The sequence below is a fragment of the Bactrocera neohumeralis genome, chromosome 6 (genome assembly GCF_024586455.1).
Source record: "Bactrocera neohumeralis isolate Rockhampton chromosome 6, APGP_CSIRO_Bneo_wtdbg2-racon-allhic-juicebox.fasta_v2, whole genome shotgun sequence".
Lineage (NCBI taxonomy): Eukaryota > Metazoa > Arthropoda > Insecta > Diptera > Tephritidae > Bactrocera > Bactrocera neohumeralis.
The window spans coordinates 13,341,910-13,363,752 of NC_065923.1; the positions used below are offsets into that span (position 1 = coordinate 13,341,910).

Sequence of the window (21,843 nt, forward strand, 5' to 3'; positions counted from 1 at the left end):
GGCTAGAAACGTATATTTTTCTGGACCTATTTCCTGCAGATTTCTCTAGTTATACCTTCCAAAGTATTGAGGTTGCAGCACCTGTAAGCACTTTTCTTACAAATTTCCTGTATGGCAGGCTAGTAGTTATTAAAGCTGCTTCACTTGCATATCCTTTCGGCAGCCACTAGCATAACTTGAAGTTCCGCTGTTGGTGTGTGCACTTTTGGTGGACTTTTGCGAACTTTGTTCAAATGTGTGCCACGAAAAAGTAAGCAGCGTTCGTTTAGCTTCAAATTCGCTGCATTCGTAACACAGCCGACTGGCGGCACAGTCACAGTCAGTGAGGCAGGATCAAACGATAAAGAATTTACAAGCACTTTACAAACGCCGTTTTCCAAAATTGTTTTTAGGAAACCGAAAACAGAGCGCTGCTCGTAAAATTTGTACATTTGTAATGTGTCTGCAATTCATTTATCAAAAGTGATGTGGAGAAAGTGAACGAAAATTTTCAATTCAAAATTACAAATTACGATTATTTTGTCTCTTTGTCGTTGCAAATTCAAAATTTCGCATTCGAAAAACAACTCGCAAATTTTTGAGCACTCGAGTAAAGGAAAAGCTTAATCCGGTACAAGGGAATCCGCTCGATAAAAATTAACTTTAATAAATGTGTTTGAAAAGTTGAAAAAATATAAAAACTAAATTAAACAAATCTGCTGTTTTAAGTGAAATTCCCGCGAGCATACACAAAAACCAAAAATATATTCACACAACCCAAGGTCCGTCACGCCAGACACACTCAGCATGCCAGTGAACTTGAAGAAGCGCAGCAAGAAACGCACCAAGAAGACCATTTCGCATGTGAAGTTCCAGAAACTGATTGTGCCGCGGCCGGATGTGCTGCACGGCTACCTGCGGCACGAGGAGATCAATCGCTATTTAGAATATCTGAAGAATCGCTACAGTTTCGTGCAACTGCATGTGCTCGGTCTGACACACGAGCGTCGTCAATTGAAGGCGATCGAAATCGATTGGAATAGTGAGCAGAATTTGGAAGCCGTCGAACGTGAACGTACGCGTCGCATGCTTTACGATAAAACCGCAGTGACGCCACCGCCACAAAATGTAAAGACCGGCGTACAGGGCCGCAATACGATCTTCATAGAAGCCGGCACGCATGCGCGCGAATGGATCAGCGTAGCGGTGGCCTTGAATTGCATCTACCAGCTAACGGAGAAGCATTTGCGCAATTATGAGTTGCTGCGCAAGCTGCGCTTTATCATTGTGCCGGTCACAAATCCCGACGGTTATGAGTATACGTTCGTGAAGAATCGTCGTTGGCGCAAGAATCGTCGACCCATTCGTCATAGCCGTCACATTGGTACCGATTGTAATCGCAATTATGACTTTCACTGGGAAGATGGACCCTCGAAGAGCGGTCGCAATACGTTTAAAGGTCTGAAACCATTCTCCGAGCCGGAGACACGCGCCATGCGTAATATTCTGCGCAAACATAAGGAGAATTTATTATTCTTTCTGTCGCTGCACTCGTATGCGGAGAGCATTATGTACCCCTGGGGATATAGCAAGTGAGTTAAGAGTGTGAATGAAAGTCATTTCCATCTTCTGAATGTTTAACTAGAGGACAATCTAAAAATTGTGTAAGGTATAATCTCCAAAGGTCCAAATATTGATACTTGAAGGAAACTGACAAGATCCACTTACGCAAACTCTTCTTCTTTACTGCTTACGCGGTTACAGCCGACGTACTTGAACTACTCCCACTATAATATTCGCTCGAAATGATCCCTAAGTTTTCGACATATCGCGCTGAAATTTCGCACACGTTCTTTTATCTTCAAGAAGCACTTAATTTGTCGACACCGCGGATATCGGGCCACCATAGCATATAGTTGTCATACAAACTGAACGATCAAGTACTGGTCCTTGTATGGGAAACTTTTTTATTTGATGAGATATCTTCACGAAATTTGACATGGACTATTCTCCAACGCAACAGTACAATCCCTGAAGAAATTGTTCAGAACCAACTACTATAGCATATAGCTGCCATACAAATTTATCCATCCGAATTAAGTCCTTGTATGTCACACTTTTTTGTTTGACGAGATATCTTCACGAAATTCGGTGAATTATTGTCCAAGGCAATGCTACAATCTACGAATATATTGTTCGGTTCGGACCAATATAGCATATAGCTGCCATACAAACTGACCGATCTCAATCAAGTTCTTATATGAAAACATTTGTGATGGTTTATAATAACCGTCAGTAGAACTCATCTTAACTTTTTTTCACTCTTTTTTTAAACAACTCCGTTTCGAAACAACTATAAATATAGCATATTTTTCATAAAGTAATGGAGAATTGCAAGCCATTCCTTCGAATGAATGAAAATAATATTTTTTCGGAAACAAATTTTTATTGGACTCTATGTTCCTCCTCTTTTTCCTATGCAACTACTATAAAAATAATTACATTTTGAACTCTTATTGCAGAGACCTACCCGAAACATGGCAAAAATTGGAAAAACTAGCGCTAGCCGGTCGCAATGCCATTAAGGCCTACAATGGCAGAAGCTATCGCGTCGGCAGCATAGCAAAGTTTGTTTTTTACACAAAAAAATTTTGAATTTTTCTATCAGTTCTTTATGTAATTCTTAGATTGACGAAACGACGCATATCTGGCTCAATTGTGGACTACGTTTTCGGTGTAATAAACGCGCCATTGGCGTTGGTTATGGAATTGCCTTCGCAAGCTTTGGGTTTTCAGCCGCCAGCGGAGTCAATTAGCCCGATTGGGCACGAGAGTTGGTTCGGCATACGAGAGATGTGCAAAATGGCGTATGACATAGAGGCGCCCTTTTTGAAATTGGAGGCGACGTTATTGGCGAAGGCGCTGACTAACGCTAGACAACCGTTGCATGAAGCCGACGCAGCGTCGAATAGACAGCCGCTCTACAGAGCGCTGATGCCCGCCATCAAAACCGAACAAGCGCTGAAGAACACGCAAGTGCCTGTAAAGGGTTGAATAAATTCAAACATACATACATATTTATAAATTTATCATACGAAACTCTTCTCAAATTTATATTCCATTTTCGGTTATGTAATAAGTAAAAAAATTCTGTGGCATTTCAAATACTTTTTTTATTTATTAACTAATACCCATAAGTAACTAATATACTACACGGGCATACATATAGTATTAGGGCGTTCGTTATTTCCCCGAAGCTGATTTTTATGCGCTGAAGAGATGTATTTAGTTTGCCATGGTGTTTGTAAAACCCTAGAGGAAGCATCTCATACCCTCCGAGCTGAGTCCATTTAGCTATGTTCGCCTGTGCGTCCGTCCGTCTGTCTGTATAAACATAAATTATTTTCTCAGTTGTCTCAGATATCGCTTTAAAGTTTTTCTCTTCAATAAGCTGCTATTTGTCACATATCGGACCATGAGAGCATATATGTACATAGCTGTCATACAAACTGGTCCATCCAAATTAAATCCTTCGATGGAAAACTTTTTCATTTGACAAGATATCTTTACGAAATTTTGCTCGAAGTATTATCCAAAAATGTCCTGCAATATCGAAACAAAATTTTTAATCGGTCAACTATAGCTTATAGTTGCCATACAAACTGACCGATCATACTCATGTGCTTGTATGGAAAACTTTTTTATTTCAGAAAATATCTTCACAAAATTTGGCACAGATTTTTATCCAATGTATCGCTATAATCTCTGAAAAATTGTTCAGATTGGAGCACTATATCATATAGCCGCCATACAAACTAATCGTTCAAAATCAAGTTAAAAATCATTTTACACACTTTTATGCTATAATAAATGCATCTGTGTAGGGTATTATAACTTCGGCTAACATTTTTTCTTCTTTTCAAATAAAACTATATACATTTTTTCCTTATGTTTAATATGGGGTTTTTAGTTTCTTTGCAATAAATTGTTTATCTCCAAAACAAATAAACCCACAACTTTGAAAAAATGATATTCTAAAACAAAATTTCGCGCTCTAAACGAAATTCGTAAATTTTTTTTTCATAAAATCAAGCCTTTAAAAGTTATATGCAGTGAAAGTAAGATCTTTCGGATTCATTCATCTTGCGTCTTGCAAATTCTGTGTTGCTCATACGACATGGTGTACTGTAACTACAACGGGCATCAGCAAAAACAAATCAGCTTGCGTTATAACGGTCACCCTAATTTATATGTACGCCTTATATATTTGTTTAAGATTAGTGGAATTGCTATTATTTGATATAAATTGTGCTCGCTGAACTATTTCATATGAAAAATTCTGAAAATAACTTCAAAAACATGTCCGCATTTTTGATTTGCTTGAATAAATAATACATAATTTTGTTGTTGTCGATATTGTTGCACGTTTGCGCAGACTGAAAAATTGTCAATTTCGAAACGCGCAGATTTCTTTTTATTTATAAAGTATACTTGATGGTTCAATGCTTGAAGAATATAACGAAAATAAATCCATTGAATAGTGAAAATAAAAAAGTGAATGTAAAAATTTCAAAATTACAATTACAATGAAGGGACTTGAGATACTGTTGTACATAGGGTGGTGTTTTAATGTGTTATACGCCAAAGTAATTGGGTTCGTTTGTTGTATTAAAAACATATGTTTGTGTATATATAAACGATTAAATGTAGCGCTACAACTTTCACCGTTCCAACGTTATTTGCAACGTACTATTTTAGAATTATAACTAGCATATTTTATTCAGCATTATCGTCTGTTGTTGTGGGGCTTCTTGGCGCGGCATATTTCAAACGCAATTTCTCGTATGTTTTACGATCCTAAAATGGAGTGGAATTAATAAATTTCAGACGATTTTCAAGTGTTTATAAGAATTTAGTAGCAACTCACCTGCGCGCTAACGGAAGGTCGTATGAGTTTTAGGGCGAGATCAAAGTGCGACTTGCGTACGCGCAAATCCGTCGAGTCCGGATTATGTATGGACTCTTTCAAGGCCAACATGGCAGATTGCCGCACCAGACCAGCCAAGTCAGCGCCGGTATAGCCGTCCGTGCACTCCGCGACGGCTGTGAAGTCGACATCGTCCGCCAATTCGGGTCTAGTGCGTTGCTGTGAGATATAAAAAAAAATTAATAAATTAATTTAAAAAAATTCAAAAATCTAAAAAAGCATTAATAAAATTAAAAAATGTAAAAACAAATTAAAAAAAAATCATAAATTAAAAAAAAAAATTTATTTAAAAATGTAAAACAAAAATGTTTTTAAAATGTAAAAAAAAAAAAAACAAATTTAATAAAATATATAAAAAAATAAAAAAAAACCTACAAACAAAATTGAAAAAAAAATTGAAAAAAAAAAAAAAAATAAAATATATAAAAACAAATATATATACAAAATTACAAAAAAAAAAAAAAATAAAATATATAAAAACAAATATATATAAAAAATTACAAAAAAAAAATAAAATATATAAAAACAAATATATAAATAAATTTAAAAAAAATTTAAAAAAATTTAAAAAAAAATTTTTTTTTAATTTAAATTTTAAAAAATTACAAAAAAAATTACAAAAAAAATTTTAAAAAAAAAAAAAAAATTAAAAAAAATTAAAAAAAAACATTTAAAAAAATTAAAAAAAAAACATTTAAAAAAATTAAAAAAAAATTTAAAAAAAAATTAAAAAAAAAATTTAAAAAAAAATTAAAAAAAAAAATTAAAAAAAATTAAAACCAAATTTTTTTTTAATTAAAAAAAATATTTATGTATATATAAACAAAAAATTTAAAACAATTAAAAAAAAAAATTATAAAAAAAATTAAATTAAAATTATTATTAAAGAAAATTAAACATAAATATTTTTATTTATAAAAAACAAATTAAATAAAAATTAAATTAAATTATTTATAATAAAACAAATTAACCAAAATACATTTTTTACATAATATGTTTAATGTAAATGTCTCTCACCTTCGTGGTAGCCTCTAGAATAGCGACGCGCTCCTCCTTTTGCGGCAGTCCTACATAAAGTATGGTATCCAAACGTCCGGGACGCAGTATTGCCGGATCTATTATGTCCGGCCGATTACTGGCGGCCAAAATGTACACTCCTTTACGATCCTCGACGCCATCCATTTCGGTAAGCAACTGGTTGACGACTCGCGTACCGGAACCGCCTTCATTTGTGTCGGAACGCTTCGGGCACAGCGAATCGAATTCGTCGAAGAAGATGACACAGGGTGCCGAGTTACGCGCACGCTGGAAACAAGCGCGCACAGCACGCTCACTTTCGCCCACATACTAAAAATTAAAAAAAGGAATATAATGAAGTTCTAACGGTTTGAGCCGTTGGACGGGCTTGAGGGACCAAATTGTACACACCATATTCATTAGCTCCGGTCCCTTCACGGATATGAAATTAATGCCCGCCTCATTGGCAATGGCTTTGGCAAGTAAGGTTTTACCGCAACCCGGCGGTCCACAAAGCAGCACGCCCGACGGCGCAGTCAAACCGAGTGTGATCAATTTTTCCGGGAATTTCACCGGCGCCAAGACGGCCAATTGCAATTCTTCGCGTATATCTTGCAATGAGCCGACATCGGCCCACGTCACATCTGGTACTGTTATGAAGCCTTCGCGCTTCGAAGACGGCTGCACGACTTTAACCGCCTCCATGAAATCTTCTATGGTGATGCAGAATTCCGATGCGCATGTCACATCCGTTGGCGGATTGTCGAGCCAATTAAGTAGCTCCAACAGTGATGGTTCCGATAGATTGGGTGCATCTGTTGTGTTCGACGAGGGCTTGCTGGACTCGCCCGTTTTAGTGTCATCAATGGTGGTGGCGACTACTTCCGTTGATTTTACGCTACTGTCGGCAATTTGTACATTTGTTGCATTGTTGCTTGATTCGGCTTTGGCTGCATCCTCACCCTCTACATCCACGTCCATTGCCTCAGCGTCTTTCTTTTCCGTAGTCGTTGCTTCTACTGTTTCGGCGCCATTTGTCTGTCCTTCCGCTTTTTCCTCATCATTTTCTGAATCCGCTTTTGCTACGCTGCTGGCTGCGGTAGTTTGTGCTTCTTCTGCTTTTTGTTCGTCATCTGCTTTCGCATTTGCGTCAATTGATGCCTCATCTTTACCATTTTTGTCTTGTTCAGCTGGTTTGTTACTAGCATCGGTGCTTTCATCAGCTTCATCGTCCAAATCCACTATGGTTATGTTGCGTTGTGATTCCAACTGGAAAGCGCGTATACATTCTGAGCACCTGTTGGTAAAATTTTTAAATAAATAAGGTGGATTGCTTTCAAACCTGTACACTTACTTCCGCTTGACTGCAATTGTTGCAGCTCGCGACACAAGCGCCAACAGATCAGCACCCACATAACCCGGAGTTAGCTCTGCTATTTTATCGAAATCACAATTCGAATCAATCAAGAGTCCATAGCAAATTATTGTCAATATGTCTTTGCGATCCTTGCGCGTTGGTATGCCTATAGCAACCTCATGGTCGAAACGTCCAACGCGGCGTAAAGCCGGATCCAAAACATCTGGTCGGGTGGTTGCGCCAATGACCAAAACGCTTTGTCCGTCTTCTGTTAACTTTAAATTGTCCAAGCTGCTAATCAATTGCGAAACAATGCGACGTTCCATATCTTTTTGCGCCATCGAGCGGTTCGAGGAGATTGCATCGATTTCATCTATAAACAAAACGCTAGGTGCATACATGGTCGCCTGCTCGAATACGTCCCGTATACGTTCTTCCGACTCACCGGAGACGCCGGCAATCAACTCAGTGGCCGCAACTTCGATTAGTGGCAAGTTTAGTTGCTGAAAAATTGTTTAGATTAATTCAATAAATATTGTATGCCAAGTATTAAATTATTAAGAAGGTATATGTATATGTATTCCTTGTATCTGTACTTACACCTGCAATTGCATGCGCCAGCAGGGTTTTACCACATCCAGGTGGCCCATGTAACAGTAGTCCACGTGGTGGCATTAAGCCCAAAACGAAATAAATATCCGGTGACTTTATATGCATTAAAAGTTCACAAAGCTCTTTCAGTGTCTTTTCCATACCACCGATATCTTGGAAAGTTTCGCGAGACTTGCGCAAAACAACTTCTTTCTTGAACTTGCGTTGACGCAGTTGATTAATTTGACTTGATGCTGTTGTTGGAAATGCCCCAGAAGCGGCATCATTACTTTGTTGATAACCGGATAAACGATTTGAACGCTGCATTTGTTGTTGTTGCAGTTGCTGACGCATATGTTGCTGCTGCTGCTCATTGTCTCGCCTATCAAACGGTTGAGTAGCTCTATCGTTCCTCTCTATTGATATATAGGGTATATTCGTATTGAACTTGGAATATTCGAAAGTTATGCCTCCATTCAACGCCAACTTACGCTTTTTATGTGGCTGTTGTTGTTGCTCCGTCGATTCGGGAAATTCGTGACGCTTCTGTGCACCAAGCGTGACAGATACGCCACTTGTGGAATCAGTCGTGGCTGAATTTGATGAGCCCTTGGACGATGACTCTTGTGGTACATTGCTTTTAGTGAGTATAACACCGGAAAATGATTTTGTTGTACTTGTTGCATTCTGAGCTACTGTTCGAAAAATTAAATTTACCCGATATTAAAAATTATTATGTGCCCGCTTGTCATTTTTTAGTATTTACTTACTACCATCTGAAGATTTGCCATTTGCACAAGTATCATCCGCGCTATCATCATCACTGCTGATATCAATCGCTTCACCAGCAGATTGTTTAGTTGTTGTTTGTTTCGATGCATTTGTCTTTGGTTTTTGATAAAGATTATTCATCAAATTGTTCATCAGATTACTAGACACCGAATCCTGAGAAATAGACAGGATTAGAAATGGAACTTAGGTATTAGATATTATGAAAACAATCAACAAACTTACGTCCATAACTTCCAAATCCGAACCATCCGAATCATCTCCACTTGACGGTTGACTTTCCAAACCATAACTGTGCGAAACAATGCGATAAGCTGAAAGTGACAATAAAGAGTCAAATCAAAAACGCAAAATAATACTCGATTAGCAAAAGTGCTTTTTTTAACACTCGTACATACACATTTATGGAAACATGTATTTAACTCACCTTGCTCAACAAGCGCACGAAAGGGGGCTTGCTTGCGACGTGTATACTCGGGATAACGCTCCATCAACTGCCTTGTCATTACACTTACATCCAAAAACTTTTTGTCCACGTTTTCTTCTAAATACTGCAAAAAAAAATTATCACCGATTCATTAATCCGGCATATAAACATGCAGTCATTTCGGTAGCTCCAATTCAAAGTTTAAAGCCTCATATACATAACCTCAACATGTGTCCAAAATCAGGCAGTCGAACTTAATTATTAACGCATATTTACCTGCTTAACACGATTAATTATTAAAGGATCATGCAATAGTGGCTTATTTTTCTTCATTTTCTATTTGTTTTAACAAGGTTCAGCAGCTATAAAAATGAACAAACTCAGAAAATCGCGACGCCCGCTACTAGCGCATTAACCGAACGTCGTTGCCAGCTTTCAATAAAAATTAATCACAGTATGCCAGATAAACCGCCAACAATTATTAAAACTTTCAACTAAATAATAATTGACTTTGAAAACCTAATATATTTAGCAATATTCCAAAAACTAATTTATAGCGTTTTTTTAATTAAGCAAGCCCTTGGCTAGAAATATTGTAATTGTTCTAAAATATTGCATTTACTTTCAACAAGCAGTTAAGATTTTCATCAGTATGGCATCAACATTGCGATCGAAATTATCGATTACAACTTTTTACTTATTAAGGCCGAGGCTAGACTTTACAAATTTAGATGCTTTCAAAAATTTACGACACATAACTTTCATATAAATTTCCTTCTCACTATTAATAATTATGGTGAAACCGTTTAATACCATTTAACAAAAAATAATTGTACAACAATAAACAAATAAAAATAAAATAAAAAAATATTAGCAAGATGTTCATCTTGATTCTTAGTTAATATTTATGAAATAAGATATACATATATTGCATTATACATTTTTCGCGTAAATATGACTTGTTTGAACCTCAGTGGAAATTTTTTGTTTGTTTGTGTGTTATTAAATCGAATCTTAATTCTTGAGGGGTATATAAAAATTGATACTCATAAGTTATCGATAGCTTTTAATAATAATTATTAGCGTTGCACATCTCTATTTGTTCATTCAATGTAGAAATAGAAGTAAACATTTGTTTAAAGGAAACTCTTAACTTGTTGCGTGTTCAACTTTAAAAACTTCTAACTAACGTGTGAAATTTCAAAATGGGAGGATGTCGTTGTTCGTTTCGCGGCTGCCCTGTTGGAACGTCTCAAAATCCCGGCATGCATTTCTTCCATTTTCCACTAAAGCACAGAGAGCGCTACCGACGTTGGTTGAAATTAGCCAACACAATGCACTTCCTTGACTTTAACAAGGCCTACCAAAAGAACCGCGTTATTTGTGCCAGACACTTTCGTGATGAATGCTTTAAGAACTATAAACGGGACGGCCTAAATAAGGACGCTGAGCCAACACTAATGCGCTTAAATGACGAAATGGCTTTGGATTATTCGCACGAGGAGGAGAATGGTGGACCCGAATTGATCAAATTACCACAGTGTACACTAAAGCATTTAATTCCACCGGAAGGGTATGTGTTTGCCTTCTCCTTTCATGACAATTTGGTTGTAAGTGAATACTTAAAGGAAAACAATATTGTACTAGGGAATACTCATGAAGCTAAGCAATTACATATTGAAAAGAGGCAAAGAGAAGAAGATCATATAAGCTTTGATAACTCCACTAACGCGAAAAAAATGAAAATTTTAAACTCAACCGCCATCAATTTACCTTCCAAAACCAGTGAATTAATACCAGCTGATACAATTATTAACATAAAAATCGATCAGAATGTCTCAACGTTGGATATACCACTGGATACCGAAGTAAATTTCGAATCTGAAGAGGCGGGCGAGGATATATCAATAGAAGCAGAAGAAGAAGGGGAATATGATTTCATCCAGATTGAAAATTATATAAATGAGAATTCAGTTGAACTGGAAAGTGATAATATATTCAACCAGCAAAAATGTGATGAACTCTCTAAAGAGCTACTAGATAAAGATGAGAAATATGTTAAGAAAACAGAGGAATTGTTAGCACGAATTCGGGAGCTGGAGAAAGAGCTCGGACAATCAAACGATGAGTTAAAGAAGAAAACAACAATTTTAAGTAGAACAGAAATTGAGCTGGACAAAGCCAGCACCGCATACCAAAATCTGTTGGAAAACTATGAAGAATTGGAAAATAAATACAAAAATGAGTTAGAAATCAACAAAAATACTTCGATTGAAAGCCAACGCCTGAAGCAAGAAAAAGCCCGTTTAAGCGAAAAATGCGTGGAATATGAAAAACAAAAGCAGCTAAAGCAAAAGGTAACAGTAACTACTAGTCAGGCATCGTCATCGTCAATCGGCAAAGAGATCGCCATTGGCAATCGACGTTACACTGCAGGAGGACACAATAATATGCAAAATACGCCGTCAAAGGCACAACTATTTAACGGTATTAAAAAATACATATCATCATCTATGCTTGCATTGCTACGCATGGAGATGTTCGGCAGTGCGGATCGCAATTGGAAACCCGACGAGCAACGTGTGGCCATGGACTTATTGCAGCTTGGCGATGAAGTGTATAAATACATAAATGATGAGTGGCGTTTTCGCTTACCCGCCTTAGGTGAAGTCAGAACATGGCTGGCAGACACTACGAATTCAATGGATGATGAAGAGGATCTATAATTTTTAATTAGTTTTTATTATTAATGGTATACAAGAGATTAATTTTTTTATATAAAATAAAATAGGAATATTCATTGACGATTAAATATTAGTTCCAAAATGTTGTTGCATTATCTGCGAAGTTTGTTGCTCCCGGACTATCCAAATTACAAATAATTGACGTGCTCTGTAATAAATAAATATTTATTGTTATTTAAGAAAAACATGATGACGTAATAAAATATCTATTAGGATTAAAGGCGTACAAAAGTATTGTTTACTAAATAATGATTATGAATTTTAAATGCATAATAAATATGTATTTTCATATAAAATTTAACTTTGTTTAACCTAAACAAGACATAATAAGTAACGCAACGAAATTTGTAACAATGAGTTGGAAACGTCGAAGACTGCATATATGAAATATAAGTATATCGTATATACATATACATATGTACGTATGTATATAAATTTTCAGCGTGCCGAGCTGAGTCCATTTAGTGATGTTCGTCTGTCTGTATATACGCGCACTAGTCCGTTAAATTTTGAGATATTGATCTGAAACCTCTCCCCGCTGCTTATTTGTCGGAACTGTCGATGTGGGGCATTTATAGCACATAGTCATTGTATGGAAACTTTTTTATTTAAGAATATACTTATATTCACGAAATTGGGAGTGCATTATTGTACAAGACAACGCTGCAATCTCCGAACTATTTTCTTCAGATCGGACCACAATAGCATACACTTAGCTGCCATACACTCTTTTTTGTTTGTGAAATGTATTATAACTTCGGTACAACTGAGATTAACGTAATTTCTTGTTATTATTATCAGTTCATATATGCTTTAGTTTGTATACATATTTATTAATATATGTATGTATATACGGTTTAAAACTTGCCTGCACTTCTGTAACACATATATTCTGCGTCGATGCATCACATATTCGCCCCGTCGGACAGCTGCCAGTCACATCAGTGGGCTTTGTTGCGCCAAAACAAAATGCAAAAGTGTTGCGACTCGTGCATGCGAATACTTGATTTTCATTGCACAAACCACAACTAGATGTATCACCGCAGCTTGCCGAGGCACCATTGCTCTGAAAGCAAATATTAGGTAAATTCGAGCAGATGAGTCCATCAGCGCAATGAAACATCTGATCCTTTATGGGTACGGTACCTATGTATGTATATTTGTTACAAAGAATTTATTTAGTAAAAAATCACTTGTTTGTAAGTTTGTGCGTGCACTGTACCTCCATAGCACAGATAGAACGATGTTTCATTAATGCATGCTGCGCTATTGCTCTGGCAGACATTGCAGGCCTGGCCGCTCACATACCAGACACTTATTGAAAGGATGAAAAGCGCTTGCTGTGGCCGCAATGAAAAAAATAAATAAAAATAGGTAAAATATTATAACCGTAAAACGAGTACAATGGCGCCTGCTTACCAAAACTTCGCGTTTAATTTGCATTTTGTTAACTAATTTAGTTGGCAATATCTTTCGTTGATAAATTCAGCGCGACTATTCTTTGAAAGCTGTTGTCTCTATGCTTTTTATAAATTCCGCAATTCGCCAAGATTTAAGTAAATATTGTTTATGGCTTATGTATGTATGTATGTATGCTACATATAAATGCTGCTGTAGAATTAGTTCCAAATGTACCCATTTTCAAACAGCACTGGTCGACATTGCAGCATTTTAAATATGCTTTTGTTGCTTACTTTAACGGTTGAATCGAATCATATTAATATAGTGCGATTATGCAAAATGTTTGAATGGATAAGTTTGGAAAAAGAGAGTTAATTTAAATTTAGTTTTAATTATTATAATTATGTAACCTGATTTTGAGAAATTGATTATTTTTAAAAGTAAAGTGTTATTAATAATTTCCAAATCCAAAAATTGCATGACTAGTAAAAGTTTATTTAAAGAGCCTTCAGTTATAAAAATAAAACAAAAAAAACAGAACACTATTTATTAAATACCCAGTGGTTTCATATATCGTATTTACTGCTGGGTTCCAAACTGCTATAACAAAACCAAAACTATCAAGTATTCCAGCTAACATTGGCCGAAATAAGAAAAATAAGTGAACAAATTTTGTACGAATCTATATACATATAGCATGTATGCAGACATAGATATAATATCTGAAAGCAAATAATCTTGATCTTGAGCGAAAACATACATACATACAAGAATATATCTATTTCCCTTATATGTTTGTTGTTATTTTGCTTTTGTATCTTCGAAACGTGCTGTAGAGCCGTTATAGTTGATTTCCTTTTATAACATAGATATTGTTTTAGAAATTTCTTTGGGTCATCCACACACATTTCTTAATGTAAGAAAGCCAGGCGTAACGCAAAAGCGAAACCAAGTGAAAAGTGCTAATTCGAGTTCAAAAAACTTTTGATTTCAATGTCTGCTAAATGTGTTCAATCAACTTTGTAGTCTCTTCTGTCTTATGTGAGATGTTGTTGTTCTTAATTTACAAGGTACTTTCTTGCGAACATCGAAAACTAAGCGAGATTGATATGGAGTTATTTATATATTATGTATATTTGAGTGGGCCAAAAAACAGCTAATCCTTTTTTCGCTTCGTACGGTTGACCTTATACCTATTATTGGTCAATATGTGAGGTATCTGAGTGAAGCTAAGAGTTCTGATAACGGTATGTCTTGATGCCAAAAATGGATAAAATTGGGCCTTTACTACCCGTAGTCCCCATATACCTTCCGTTTATAGCGGTCCTTTGTGTACCAATGGTGGCTCAGCGCTGGCCTAGCTTCCACGAAGCCCAGTCTAGTAGGAGAACACAAGAGGATATGGGAGCACCGACCCGCCCCCATTCTATCGATAGGTAGCCTAGGGTGCCTTTTCTTGCTAGATCATCGGCTTTGCAATTTCCTGCGTTTCCTCCCTTACCAATCTTATCAGAAAGACACTCGATTTAAACCCTCCTCGACCAGACATGAACGAACTGTAAATGAGTCCAAGGATAGTATCGCCGCTCTGCTATCTGAGTGAATGGTTACCTCTCTGAAGGAGGCTGCACTCCGGAGTAGCAGATCTACTTCTACGTTAATGGCTGCAACCTCGGTTTGGAAGACACTGCAATAATCAGGATGTCTGAAGCTGGAGTTGGTAGAGAGCTCCTAACAGTAAAATCCTTCACCAGCATTTCCCCCAATCTGTGACCCATTTGTAAAGATGACAGAGAAGGACCTGCCAGAACTCAGTTTGGCGACTCCATGATCTAAGTGATCCGGTATGAAATCAAAGTGTGTGGGGATATCCAAATGTTCAGATATGTGTTCTTTTAAGAACCCAAATTCTTTGAGTCTGATAGCAACTTTCGCAGCCATACACCTTCCGTCATTATCTACGGGCCATATGTGTAAGATAACGTTAAGTGCCATGGTTGGAGTGGACCTTAGTGGCCCACACATGCTATTGAGGTGGTCTTATTTAGAGCCCTCCACCACATAAATACTTCATAAAACAAAATGGGCTTTACCATCGTGTCATAGATCCAGAGGACCACTTTGAGTGAGAGACCCCACCTTTTGCCTATGGCTCCTCTACAGCAGTATAAGGCAATATATGCCTTTTTGCTCTCTCTTCGATATTCGGCTTCCATGAAAGCTTCCTATCCAGGATGAGCCCTAGATATTTCACTGTATCCGCCGGTTGCAGACGGATGTCTCCTATTTGCGACAGCGATTCCACTGGGATTTTATATCTTCTAGTAAATCTTGGTTTTACTTCGGTTGACGGCGAGACCACTTCCCACCGCCAGGTCAATATGTAAGACAATGCCAAAATTAATGCACTCACTTCAGGTCCTCTGCTGGTTTATGTTTCCTTCTCATATTCAATATTAAATTAGCCTCTTTGGTTGAATTTATATCACTTATATCTCATTTCAGGAAAGCAACAGCTAAGCAATTTACGATTTTAAGTAAAGCTTCACAATAGAATTTATTCTTCAGAGACCTCAATGTCTTACACAATCCTTATTTACCTAATCTAAAGAAGTGTTAATAAATAAAATATTTAAAAAATTGCATTTTTCCCATTTAGCTTTATTTGTATATATGTACCCTTGTACATATGAATGAGTGTACAAGCTATTTATTAAAAGTGTATTTTCTAAAAATTGTATCTAGTTTGGTTAAAAAAATTAAATTGGCATTCTTCAAGCTTGCTCATCATAATAATCTCTTCGCAATCATTGTGGGCACTGTACACCAGTAATGCATTTATTCTGCGCAACGCTGTAGAACAGACCGGCTTTACATTTCAGAACCATTGATATGTAGGAGGTGCCATCACGTTGACAATATATATATCTAAGGAAGACAAGAAATCGAAATCATTAGAAATAAATATATTTATATCTACAAACATATACATTTTTGTGGATTTCTGCGCGCATAATTTCGATAATTTTTCAGTAAAAACCCATACAAAGAGTGTAAGAGTGGGATACTTGTCCACTTATTTATTATAAGGGTAATTCACTATACATTCAGAATCATATCTACTTCATAAGTACTACAAATATAACTGATTTTTCAATAGATAAGTATCGCTACAAAAGTTTACAAAACGACGCCATATTTTTTCCCCGCTCTTTTGACATTTCTCTTCAGTAAGGTTTGCCATTTCATCATTGAAAGATATACGATCAAAAAACGAGTCGAAATTATTAAAATTTACTACCGAAATTCGGAGTCAGTGGTCTCAACTTTAAGAGCGTTACTTCCAATTTTTGGTCGTCATAATCGTCCTGTCAGATCAACAATTGACAGTCTAGTGGAAAAATTTTAATCCATAGGCACAGATCAAAATGTTCGTGTGCCAGGGAGACACAGTAGTGCCCGTAATGTCGTGAATATTGCTGCCGCAATCAATTGAGAAAGACCTAAATATGTAAGTCTCTAACACATCGTTCTCAAGCGTTGGGAATCTCTGTGGCGTCGTTGTGGAAAATTTTTCGAAAACATCTTGGCCTGCATCCTTACGAGATCAAATAGACGCAAGAACTAAAGACACTTGACCAAAAATCGTCGTATGTTCGTAAATTGGGCTAAGAACAACTTGAAAAAATCATTTCCGGATTTTCATTGATAGAAAAGAGAAAAGGAATCGCTACTGCTCAATGATAACCGAATACTTTCGGCCCGAATTGGATGAAATGGACTTGGGCAATATGTGGTTCCAACAGGACGACACCACAAGCCACACAGCTAATGTCACAATCGATTTATTGAAAACCAAGTCTGGTGAACGTATTATCTCATGAAATTACCCAGTCAATTGGCCGCCTTGGTCGTGCGATTTGACGCCGTCAGACTATTTCCTGTGAAGCTACAACAAGTCTATGGTCTATGCCAACAAGCCAGCGACAATTTATGAATTTCGTACGAATATCAAACGTGAAATCGCAGTATTGTAGCAGTATCGGCCAATTTATGCTTGAAAACCCTCGAAACTGGGTTAAGCGTCTGGACTTCTGCAAGCGTGCCCGTGGTGGCCATGCAAAAGAAATCGAGTTCCACGCATAATGACATCGAATGTACTTTCACAAGAATAAAGTAGTAGGCTACCGTTAACACTCTTGTCTTGGCTGTCTGTCTTTCTAAATACACGCATACTAGTCCCTCAGCTTGTGAGATATCGATCTAAATTTCACACACATCTTTTTCTCCCCAAGAAGCTGCTTATTTATCGAAATCGCCTATATCGGATCAATATAGCATATTGCTGCAATACAAACTGGTCGATCAAAATCAAGCCCCTGTATGGAAACCGCTTTTATTTGACAAGAAATCTTGAGGAAATTTGACATAGACCATTATCCAAGGTAACTTCGGTCTCAGAAGAAATTTTTCAGATTGGCTAACTATAGCATATAGCTGCAATTTTTTTATGGAACATCAAAAATAATTTTCACAAAATGTGTATTAGATTGTTCTACAGAGCAAAGCAACAGAGTCTCAAGATCGTACCACTGTAGCATATAACTTTCATTTAAACCGATCGAAGTCAAGATAAGTATCGGGCATGCTGACCCAAACACAATGTAAGGTGTCACTAGTCATTTTTGTCTTGTTAAACTAGTTGTCTGTTGAATCAAACGCGTTTTCATAAAGATATTTTCACGAAGGCCGAGAATTCACTGTAGTATGAAGATGATACTTACGATTGGCAATCGTCGGGGTTTGCTATTTGGAAATAAGATCCGGTTTTGCCCGAGGTTTCACATGCACTTAATGTATCCACTGGTGTTGTTGGTGATGTTGATGCTGTAGTGGTGGCTTGAGTTACCGCATTTTCATTTGAACATGTGGACTTTAATTCAAACTGTAAATGAAAACGAAACAATCAATATACATATAGAAATTCATATGTTAAATACAGATAACATTCTCTATGCAGGCAGGTGACTCTTGTATGTAAATACATATGTACCCAGCAGGAAGTACTTACTCGCATAAAATGAACTAGAATCGGAGCAACTCTGAACGAGTGCATTTGTGTGCAGGATAATTTTACATACATACAGTTATCTAACCGTTATCTATTATTTTTCTTTTCGTACTTACGTAATCCAGCACTGCTTGCGGAGCACATACTTTCTTCAAGCTTAATTGCGAAACCAATTCCTCACTACACACTTGATCTGTCGGACAAGAGAGGGGACTGGTAGGTACCAACGTTGTTGTACTCGTACCTCTACATATGCCGAATTGCGTTGAACTTAAGCAAATGAGCTGTCCATTTGTCTTGCCAGTACATGTACTGCTACATGCTGTAGAATCTTCCTGACCTGCACAAACCGCTATAATATTGACACCATCCGGGTTCGCCTCACATATATTTTCCGAATCCGTGCAGTATTGATTGTTTGGGCAAGTGTAGATTTCTTCATCAGACGGTCCCACTGCAAGGACGAGTTTCCGGTTAAATATGCATGGCCGGGTTATAATATTTGCGTATAATTCTTAGGTACTCACATGTTGTCGCTTCATAGCATAGTTGGTAGCTGGTCTCATTTACGCATAATGCGAAATTATCCATACAGGTGCCACAGGATTGACTCGAGACTAATGTTGACGCCAACACCAAAGCCATACAAATTGTTACTATCTGTGAAGAGAGAATATTAATGCTTACTTTTTTACCGAAATAGTTTGTACTAAAGAACCAACCAATGTATGAAATAGTTACTTAGTTGGGACAATCGAAAGTTCTTTAGAAAAACGCGAATTTACGCTATCCTCATTCATTTAAGTGGAAGTGGCAATGATCAACGATTGTACGGTTGCACCGATATCGCTTCTTTTGACCTTCATCAGAACGTGCTTGTATGGTTAAGTTATAAGTTAAGCAATAGACAAACCATATCCGATGAGTAACCTATAAAAATCGCTTTCGTCAGATCACAAGGAGGCATCTTATCCCCTTGTTTTGGGTAACCTTGATCAATGAATTATTATTTCTACTCGACAGAGATAACTTCGCTGCATTTTGTCCAGGGATGAATCTTAATCGCCCATCCCGGCTCATGAAAAGGGTATTTGACATCTCTGCCAACTGAGCGGAGGGTCGCGGCCTTACTGTAAATGCGGAGAAAACAGAACTCTGTCTTTTTACAAAAAGGACCAAATTTCTTCACCGACGGATCTGAAGGTGAAATAGGCATAGAAACGAGCTTCTTCTATTGTATGTAATCTACGCAGAAGGTAGCTTCAAACTAAATGTCTACAATTCAGACCATCAAGCCGTCTTCTGCTCTAATCAGCAAGTCCATAAACTTTCTAGGGAATAGCCAAGCGGCAATACCAAATTTCACCGCATTAGATGAAAGTAATAAAGGCAGATGAAGCGCAGCTGAAACTAAAAGGCAGATAAAAGTAGGTTCGGCCGAGTGCAGAGCCTGCGCTGAAAATTACTCAAAGTTACTGAGGTTGTGGAGTATTATCTTTGCGAATGCCCATCACAGCCGATCCAACCATCTCATATATTTCGGGGGAAGATATGAGGCGTATGAGACGGGTCACAATGTTCTAACTTAAGAGACATTGAGGAGGAGAGGTGGACATTTACTAAATCAACCGAGTTACTCGATAAGGCTTAATTTGATTACTATTCGGAAGCACAATGGTCTTAATAATGGTCTAAGTGCTCTAGTGCTTCATTTTCAATCAACCAACCATGTGCTCTCTGCCTGCGAGAAAATATTTCCATTTAGTACAGACAGTCCTCACATTCACAAATTATGAGGATATTCTTAAATTGCTTTATTATTGCTCATATTAATGTGAGAAATCTCCGGAAGCTTTCGCTGAGCTTAGTCCATTGTGACAGACAATATGAATACAGAGAGAGCTTCTCCGTAGAAGCTTAAAATATCCTTAAGGCTTAACTGGTTGTGAAAAGCAATATCCGCCATCAGCTATCTATAAACGAATACATATCTGCTATTCGGTTTTAAACTGTATTTTCTCCAATCCTTAAAGGTCGTAAGCTCTTACTCTGATCTGTACACTATTTCCACAATTTCTCACAACCGTATTGAAATTCAAATTCTTAAAACTTCGGACATTTTTTCATTACTATTTGTATCCTGGCATCCGTTTCAATTTTGCACTTATCTTAGTTACGTGTGGTTAGGCCACCTGGACTTACTTTTCCAAACATTTTCGTATATCAAATTAGACTTTTATTAACTTTTCTCGTATTTCAAATTGCTTTCACTTGACCAAACGCGGTTCGTCGTTTTAAATTCACTAGTAACTAGTAACTGCGATGATTTATAGCAACATCTGCCTATTTATATCTGACAAATCATCCATAAAATTTCGTTCGACATTTATCTTTATTATCTGATGTATTTATTCAGCCGATTCATTTAGATTACATTAATGCTTTGCTTATAATTCATACACATATTTCTTATTTCTAAGTTGAAAACACTTACGAATGATAAAGTTTCAGTTGTTTGCGTAATAAATTTTGTATTATCTTTATACAAAGATCTGCAAGTAGTTCCATATACACTTAAGTATAAATGTCTAGTCTGACACACATGTTTACGTCACATAACGATTGTTTGTTACGCCTTCAATCAATCGGAAATGGTTTGCGCAAAAGTTAAAAGGCACATGGAGGTATCTTAGTCTCAATAAATTGGGTGGAGTTGATTCGTGTAAGTCATATTACCTGTTTTATTGCATATTTAGTCGGGAGCATAAAATTATGTTAGCGTTTGACAATAAAATTTCGAAAGTTTAAAAAAATTCCTATTCCAAAATGTATCTTTTTGATGTGACACTGCCCACCTTTAGGAGAGGTTTTCCATCTTCAAAACTACTCCAACAATTTAACATTTAGCTTAAAGATGGACAAAACTACCAACAATTTCAATTTTAACAGCGTAGGCTAAGTATCAATCCTAACAGGGATATCACTTGAACAGCTTGGAACTCCGGTCTGCTGTGGTACCTTCTTCATCTTCTTTTTTGGCGTAGACACCGCTTACGCGATTATAGCCGAGTTAACAACAGCGCGCCAGTCGTTTCTTCTTTTCGCTACGTGGCGCCAATTGGATATTCCTGGTCCTTCTCCACGTCGAACACTTTCAGAGCTGGAGTGTTTTCGTCCATTTGGACAACATGTCCTAGCCAGCATAGCCGCTGTCTTTTAATTCGCTGGACTATTTCAATGTCGTCATATATCTCATACAGCTCATCGTTCCATCGAATGCGATATTCGCCGTGTCCAACGCGCAAAGGGCCATAAATCTTTCGCAGAACTTTTCTCTCTCCAGGCCTCTGCACCATATAGCAGGACGCGCAGAGACTTATAGAGTTTGGTCTTTGTTCGTCGAGAGAGGACTTTGCTTCTCAATTGCCTACTCAGTCCGAAGTAGCACCTTTTAGCAAGAGTTACCCTGCGTTGGATTTC

The 21,843-nt window shown here is 37.1% G+C and overlaps 5 protein-coding genes across 6 annotated transcripts; 2 read left to right on the forward strand and 3 right to left on the reverse strand.

The window, feature by feature from the left end:
- The first annotated feature begins 476 nt into the window (after positions 1–476).
- LOC126762479 (carboxypeptidase B) lies at positions 477–3,581 on the forward strand. Its single transcript, XM_050479254.1, has 3 exons — positions 477–1,571; positions 2,502–2,606; positions 2,667–3,581. Exons 1-3 carry the CDS (start codon positions 787–789, stop codon positions 3,031–3,033), a joined length of 1,257 nt encoding a protein of 418 aa, XP_050335211.1. The 5' UTR covers positions 477–786; the 3' UTR covers positions 3,034–3,581.
- A 144-nt stretch (positions 3,582–3,725) lies between these two features.
- Positions 3,726–9,571, reverse strand: LOC126762468 (nuclear valosin-containing protein-like). 2 transcript variants are annotated; one of them, XM_050479239.1, is made up of 11 exons: positions 9,424–9,571; positions 9,148–9,271; positions 8,946–9,034; positions 8,702–8,876; positions 8,423–8,623; positions 7,941–8,347; positions 7,338–7,843; positions 6,395–7,280; positions 5,984–6,313; positions 4,907–5,125; positions 3,726–4,836 (listed from the first exon to the last, which is right to left on the reverse strand). In XM_050479239.1, exons 1-11 carry the CDS (start codon positions 9,478–9,480, stop codon positions 4,756–4,758), a joined length of 3,075 nt encoding a protein of 1,024 aa, XP_050335196.1. In that variant the 5' UTR covers positions 9,481–9,571; the 3' UTR covers positions 3,726–4,755. The 2 variants fall into 2 exon arrangements, with proteins under 2 accessions (XP_050335196.1, XP_050335195.1); XM_050479238.1 differs by having other exon boundaries at positions 8,423–8,626.
- A 676-nt stretch (positions 9,572–10,247) lies between these two features.
- Positions 10,248–12,187, forward strand: LOC126762472 (uncharacterized). The gene has a single exon (XM_050479244.1). It carries the CDS (start codon positions 10,353–10,355, stop codon positions 11,871–11,873), a length of 1,521 nt encoding a protein of 506 aa, XP_050335201.1. The 5' UTR covers positions 10,248–10,352; the 3' UTR covers positions 11,874–12,187.
- On the reverse strand, positions 11,871–13,451 carry LOC126762485 (uncharacterized). Its single transcript, XM_050479261.1, has 4 exons — positions 13,311–13,451; positions 13,114–13,231; positions 12,760–13,037; positions 11,871–12,039 (listed from the first exon to the last, which is right to left on the reverse strand). Exons 1-4 carry the CDS (start codon positions 13,332–13,334, stop codon positions 11,962–11,964), a joined length of 498 nt encoding a protein of 165 aa, XP_050335218.1. The 5' UTR covers positions 13,335–13,451; the 3' UTR covers positions 11,871–11,961.
- A 2,514-nt stretch (positions 13,452–15,965) lies between these two features.
- Positions 15,966–20,669, reverse strand: LOC126762480 (uncharacterized). Its single transcript, XM_050479256.1, has 5 exons — positions 20,566–20,669; positions 18,891–19,023; positions 18,480–18,817; positions 18,077–18,237; positions 15,966–16,220 (listed from the first exon to the last, which is right to left on the reverse strand). The coding sequence occupies exons 1-5, from the start codon at positions 20,575–20,577 to the stop codon at positions 16,100–16,102; spliced, it is 765 nt and encodes a 254-aa protein (XP_050335213.1). The 5' UTR covers positions 20,578–20,669; the 3' UTR covers positions 15,966–16,099.
- Positions 20,670–21,843: the final 1,174 nt, after the last annotated feature.